Consider the following 7142-nt stretch of genomic DNA (forward strand, 5'->3'; position numbering starts at 1 on the left):
GGTGTGGGTAGAAGGCTGTGCATAGAAAGGGATGGTGTGAATAAAGTTACTGTGAGTGGAGGGGTGTGGGTAGAAGGGTGTGGGTTGAGGGGTGTGGGTAGGGGGGGTGTGGGTAGAGGGGCGTGGGTAGACGGCTGTGCATAGAGAAAGGATGGTGTGAATAAAAGTTAGTGTTAATGTGGGGATTGACATTTAAACTTACAATTTTGTGGAGTTTTCTTTATTTTCAAGGTAAAAAAACAAACCTATTTTCTTTTGATTGCTGATTGAATACACCTATCAACACAGAGGATTAAAAAAAGGAAGAAAAAGCAGATGAAACACACACACACACACACACACACACACACACACACACACACACACACACACACACACACACACACACGGGAATAAGAATGCGTGGGAGCGAAGTTAGTGTGTGTGTGTGTGTGTGTGTGTGTGTGTGTGTGTGTGTGTGTGCACGTTTGACTGCCCTACATCTTCCCTTACTTCCTCCTACTCTTTCAGGGACAGGATAAATACACACACCAACAGCGACAGAGAAAGTAGTAGTAACAGTTGCAGTAGCGGCGCGGGGGGAGGGACGCCGAGAGGGAGACAACTGGACACCCTGCTGAAGAATTCTGACGATCGTGGGGCTTACAAGAGGTTCCTTATCCTGTGGTGGCTGGTTCCTGTGTGCCTGGTGGTGCCGTGTGCTTACCTCAACGTCCTCCTGATGGTGCAAGTGCCATTGTCTAATTGTACTGTGCCTCCACCCCCAGGTCACCTCTCTACCTACCACTGGAGGCTCCTTGTTACTCCGAAGTTAGTGTTTCGAGGTTCCTTTGTATTCTCTTGTTGATTCGTTTATTGTTTATATTTTGTTGTAGTGTTGTTATGTTTTGTGTTGTTGTCTCTTTTTCTTTGTTGTTTCTTGTTGTTTTCGTTGTTTTTTGTTGTTTTTGTTGTCGCTGTCACGTAGATGCCCTTGTTGTGGTTCAATTGTCTTCATCGTTCATTTATTTCTGTTACTACTGCTATTACTACTACTACTACTACTACTACTACTACTACTACTACTACTACTACTACTACTACTACTACTACTACTACTGTCCCTTTTCTTCTATCTATACCACCACCACCACCACAACCACTACAACCACCACAACTTTCCACAGAACACAGACTGGGGAACTGAACCCCTGCGCACTGTACGACTTTTCCTCCGCCCTTAGTGACCCCCAGTACGACCCCGGTACAAGCAGACAGTACAGTACCAGGACATACAACACTACGTACGACGACCAGATAGGCCCCAGTACCCCTCAGCCACGCCTCAGTACCCCGTGGGAGGACACAGGTGGGTTGAAGACTCCTCCCGGTACAGTGGATCGGGAAAGTGATGATACTGAAGGGTTTACCAGTATCCCAGTAGACTCCTATACCCTTGGGACGAATACCGGTCCTGTGGAGGCTGTAACTACATCAGAAGTTCCCGGTATTACGAAGGGCACTGCAGAGGAACATCCCAGTACTCCAGGCCAGCAAGGAGAGGCACTAGAACAGCACCTCAGCACTCAGAACCAACACAGCACCACCACAGATGGCTCCAGCACAATAGATCACCAAGGCAGCACTAGAAAACACCACTTCAGCACTCACAAAGGAGGCCTCAGCACTCCAAACCAGCAAATCAGCACCAGAACACAGCACAGTACCACTAGACAACACCACAGCACCACAGAACACACGACTCGACACAAACTCACGAACACACACACACAGACAGTCTCAAGCAAGGAGAGTGACCCAACACAACCTGGCCTCGTAAAGTCACGTGTTGCCCGCCATTTTGACCCCTTCAATGACCTGTACGTCTCCGGGAGAAAGAAGGAGGGCGGCGAGGGAGGAGCCAAGCAGGACGACCCGATGGAGAAATATCTGAAGGCGGCGGTGAAGTGGCAGAAGGAGTACCCTGGAGTGGCGCCACCTATGGTCTACACAATGGGTGAGACAGACAGAGAGAGAGAGAGAGAGAGAGAGAGAGAGAGAGAGAGAGAGAGAGAGAGAGAGAGAGATTGTGTTTTTATTTTGTACTGTTGTAACTATACTACTACTACTACTACTACTATTACTACTACTACTACGACTACGACTACTACTACCACTACTGCTGCTGGTGGTGCTGCTGCTACTCGCTTAATCTAACATGCTGAATTTGAACATCCATCCATCTCTCTCTCTCTCTCTCTCTCTCTCTCTCTCTCTCTCTCTCTCTCTCTCGTCCTCCTCCTCCTCCTCCTCCTCCTCCTCCTCCTCCTCAGGCTGTGTGTTCGGCCACGACTTCGACAAAACCTACGTGGAGAAGTCGCTAGCTACGGAGCTGGGCTGGGCGTGTGAGGAGGCTGGGAACTCCACACGCATGCTCTACGTTTGTGTGGCCGGGGCTGTCATTGGCTCTCTTCTCTTTGGCATCCTGGCTGATAGGTGAGTGAGTGAATGTGTGAATGTGTAGGGAAAGCAATTGTTATGTGTATATTTGTGTTTGTGTTGAAATAGTACGTTTTTGTTAATGTGGTGTGTGGGTTTGTATGTTCGTGTGTGTGTTTTGAAGTTGGGTGGTTTGTTTCGTCGTTGTTGTTATTATCGTCTCTGTAAATTTACTAAAGGGGTTTACTGTGGTGCTTCCGTCAGCATCTCCACTTTATTCCGGTAAGGTCTGAGGTACGCAAGCTAAATGAAAGTGATATCTCCCTTCGTTCATTATCCTAGCCACACAGTCCCGCCTCATTAACCTCTCACTCAACCTCTCCATATTTATTGCTCATTATTCACCCATCTACTCGCTCCCTCCCTCCCTCCCTCCCTCCCCATTCCCCATCATCACCTTTTATACCACACACACCACTTCCATCATCTTTCTCATCTCCCATTCCTCCCCATCATCTCCTACCCATCATCTTTTTCACTGTCCATCACTTCTATCATCATTCCCTTCCGCGGTATCTCCTACCACTGATCCTTCACCATCATCACCTTTCTCATTTCACCCATCATCATCCACCCATCATCACCACAACCACTCACCACCATTCACCACCACTCTCACCACATCTCACTTTTCACCACAACACAGTAGCTTTATTAACACCAGTCACCCTATCACACCCCATCAGTCACCCCCACACTCACAAAGCCATGCCTGTAATGAGCTTTGCGACCAAAATAGGATTAGCTTACCCCAGCGAGCGAACTCCGCTTAACACACACAAATTTGCGCGCAGGGTGAAGAGTGAAGGGCGCAGTAAATAAAAGCTTTAGTTACCTATGATGTGGGAGAAAATTATTAATAAGCATTTGAGAAGGAATTACCATCTTTGAGAGAGAGAGAGAGAGAGAGAGAGAGAGAGAGAGATGTTATGGAAGTTACCTGGACCCAAAATACACCTGGTTTGTTTTTTCAGGTTGGTGTATGAGGTGGCAGGTATTCTTGCTCTATATAGTTGTGGTTGTGGTTGTCGTCGGGAGGAACTGTCCTTCCAGCGGCTCTTCTCTTCTCCTCTTGTTTGTCTTCTTTTCTTCTTAATTTTTGGAGTCTTTTCATCTTTTTTTTTTCTTTCACCTTTTCTTCTTTTTCTTTTTTCTTTTTTTTTCTTCTGCTTTTTCTTCTTCTTCTTCTTCTTCTTCTCCAAAAATACATCTAGTTTCCTTGAGTGTATAAAAAAAATTGATTCTTAGATTGATGTATGAGTGTTAGCTATCCTGAAACACTCCTCTTTCACCTCCTCCTCCTCCTTCTCCTTTCTCCTTCTCCCTCTCCTTTCTCTTCTATTTCTTCTTCCTTGTCCTTCTCTAATCCTGCGCTCATTGCCAGGGTGGGACGGAAGTGGGTGTTAATGCTGCTGGCGGTGAAGGCGGCAGCTCTGGGGTCCCTCTTCGTGTTGGTAAAGAGCTCCTTGACGCTCTTGATTCTTCGGTTCTTCATCAGTTTGGGCCTGCCTGCGATCTACAACGTGGTGGTCATTACAGGTAAGCTCACTCATTCTTCCTTTGCTTCGTCCTTTTGTCTCATTCGTTAAGAGAGTTTCAAATGTTTGGTTCATGTGTTTCTGGCGCTCTCTTTTTTTTTTTTTTTTTTTTTTCTTTTTCCTTGTTCCTTGTTGTTGTTGTTGTTGTTGTTATTTTGTGTTTTTTTCTTTCTTGTCTTTTTTCATTGTGAGTGGGCAGAGAGAGAGAGAGAGAGAGAGAGAGAGAGAGAGAGAGAGAGAGAAAAAAAAAAACATGAATACAACAACAACAACAACAACAACGAAATTCAAACATCTCTCTTCCCACCTCTCTCTCTCTCTCTCTCTCTCTCTCTAGCCCTGGAACAAGTGAGGGATGAGGAGAGGGGAATGGTCACCTGCCTTGCCTCCGTCTGCTTCTCCCTGGGTCAGTGTGTGCTTGGGTTCCTTGGCTGGCTCCTCGGCTCCTGGGTTACTCTGGGCCTCGTCACCAGCCTGCCCTGTGTCCTCGCTCTCGCCTACAGCAGGTGGGTGATGCTGGTGCTGGTGTTCTTCTGGGTTCTTCCTTAGTTCTGTTGTGTTTTTTTTTTTTTTTTTTGTGTTGTGTATCTATTTTTTTTCTATCCTTTATTTGGTTTTATTTTTGTGTTTTTTGATGTTTTTTTTTTCTGTTGTTTTTTTTTCACTTTTTTTTTCATTTCATTTAAGTTTGTTGTGTAATTTTTTTTTCTTAATTTCTGTTCTTGTTTTTTTTGTGTGTGTTTATTTATTTGTTTACTTTATTTATCTCTCTCTCTCTCTCTCTCTCTCTCTCTCTCTCTCTCTCTCTCTCTCTCTCTCTCTCTCTCTCTATTCTTACCACACTTCCTGATCTCATTCTTATTATTCCTGTTCACATCCATCCTTTTCTCCACCACCACCACCACCACCACGAGGCAGGCTGCTGGAGGAGTCCCCGCAGTGGCTGGTGGCGCGGGGCAGGGGGAAGGAGGCGGCCCTGGTGCTGCGAAGGATAACCATGAGAAATCACCCAAGGAACCCTCTGGCGCCTTCCCTCCTCCTTCTACAGACGCGGATTAAGAAGGTGAGAGAGAGAGAGAGAGAGAGAGAGAGAGAGAGAGAGAGAGAGAGAGAGAGAGAGAGAGAGAGAGAGAAATTTTGTCTCTTCTTTTGATTCTGTTTCATTGTTTCTGTGTTTTCTCTCTTTTAAACTTTGTCTGTCTGTCTGTCTGTCTATCTTTATCTCTGTCTCTCTATCTGTCTGTCTGTCTCTCTCTCTCTCTCTCTCTCTCTCTCTCTCTCTCTCTCTCTCTCTCTCTCTCTCTCTCTCTCTCTCTCTCTCTCTCTCTCTCTCTCTCTCTCACTGCTCCTCCTTCCCTCTCTCTATTCCTCCCTCCCATTCCTTTCTTCCCTGTTTTCCTCCCTCTAAACACACATTTCTTCGCAATCTAACCATATTCTCTTATTCAAATGCCTTTCACTTTTCTCATCTCTCACCTAACCTAACCTAACCTAACCTAACCTCACCTCACCTCACCTAACCTAACCTAACCTAACCTAACCTAGCGTAACCTAACTTCACCTAACCTAACCTAACCTAACCTAACCTAACCTCACCTCACCTAACCTAACCTAACCTAGCGTAACCTAACTTAATTTAACCTAACCTAACCTAACCTCACCTCACCTCACCTCACCTTACCTAACGTAATTTAACCTAACCTAACGTAACCTAACCTCACCTAACCTCACCTAACCTAACCTCTAAAGACAACTCTCCTTCTTCACACAAAACTGCACGCACTTACCATACTCTTGAATACCATGATATGTTTCCATAGTCATTCTTTTTCTATTTGGGGATTCTATACAGCTTCAGAAACTCATGTCGGCGGAGGGAGGGGAAGGTGTTAAGATAGTGAAGACTATGGCCATTAATCTCCAGACCTCCACAAACACTTCTTAATATCAATGAAATGGTCTAATCGTACACAAATCTCAAGGGAAAAATGTGTCCCAGTACTGAAAAGGTTGAATATATAAAAAAAAAAATCTACATCATTCCTTAAAGCAACTGGCATTTCAAGTAGCTTTTTTTTTAATCTATTGTTGCCTTAAGCTGGTTTTCCTTCCTGTATTAAATATAAACCCTTAACGTAATCCAACCTAACATGAACCCTAAGCTGGTTTTCCTTACTGCATTTAAAAACCCAAACGTAAGCCAACCTAGCATGACTTAATCTCACGTGACACAGATCAGAGGAGGCGAGGCGGAGCAGTTTGAGCAGGCTGGGATGTGCCAAGGTGTGTGCAGTCTTCTCATAGGCGTTGGGGAGTTCCTGGCCAGTTATCCTCGCCTCTGTTTTAGGATGGTGCTCCTTACTGTATGTTGGTGAGTGTGTGTGTGTGTGTGTGTGTTTGTTTTCTTTATAGTTTTTTCTCTTTATTTTTTTTCTGTTTGTTTGTTTATTATCTTTTGTTTATCTTTTTTTTTTTTAGCTCTTCATTATTTTGTTTTGAATTGCTTTGATCTTTTTCTCTTTTCCTTTTTTATTTTGGTCTGTTTGTGTTTATTTTTCATGTGTTTTTTTCTTGTTTTCTCTCTCTCTCTCTCTCTCTCTCTTGTTTACATCACAAACTGCTTCTTTCCGTTCGTCACTTTCATAATTTTTTTGTTTTCCTTTCGCCTTTTCTGACTCCCGCCTCCTCTTCTCCATCTTACTCTTCTCCTTCTCCTCTCCTCCTTGTCTTTCTTCATCGCTCTCCCTTCCATTACTGCTCGCTTCCCTTCTCTCTCTCTCTCTCTCCGTCTTTCACTCACTCTCTCACTCTCTTCTTCATTCTCCTTCTAACCTCGTTTTACTTTTCTGTCTCTCTCTCTCTCTCCCTCTCTCTCTCTCTCTCTCTCTCTCTCTCTCTCTCTCTCTCTCTCTCTCTCTCTCTCTCTCTCTCTCTCTCTCTCTCTCTCTCTCTCTCTATCTATCTATCTATCTATCTATCTATCTATCTATCTATCTATCTCTTTCTCTATGTATATATGCGCGTGTGTTTATCTGTGTCTATCTGTCTGTTAATTTGTCTTTTCCCATCCTTTCCCTTCCCTCCTCTTCCCTTCCCTTCCTTATCCTCCACAAACCGTCCCCATTC

The 7142-nt window shown here is 44.7% G+C and overlaps 1 protein-coding gene across 3 annotated transcripts in view; it reads left to right on the forward strand.

Annotated features, from left to right (window-relative positions):
- The window catches only part of LOC123501748, a 34333-nt gene that overhangs the window by 20081 nt on the left and 7110 nt on the right, over positions 1-7142 (forward strand). For all 3 annotated transcript variants that reach the window (XM_045250764.1, XM_045250763.1, XM_045250761.1), the window contains 7 exons: positions 511-810; positions 1167-1996; positions 2313-2475; positions 3863-4017; positions 4354-4522; positions 4935-5079; positions 6251-6387. In XM_045250764.1, coding sequence (XP_045106699.1) covers positions 511-810; positions 1167-1996; positions 2313-2475; positions 3863-4017; positions 4354-4522; positions 4935-5079; positions 6251-6387 — 1899 coding nt within the window. The remainder of the gene's footprint in view (positions 1-510; positions 811-1166; positions 1997-2312; positions 2476-3862; positions 4018-4353; positions 4523-4934; positions 5080-6250; positions 6388-7142) is intronic.

The sequence above is a fragment of the Portunus trituberculatus genome, chromosome 9, assembly GCF_017591435.1.
Source record: "Portunus trituberculatus isolate SZX2019 chromosome 9, ASM1759143v1, whole genome shotgun sequence".
Lineage (NCBI taxonomy): Eukaryota > Metazoa > Arthropoda > Malacostraca > Decapoda > Portunidae > Portunus > Portunus trituberculatus.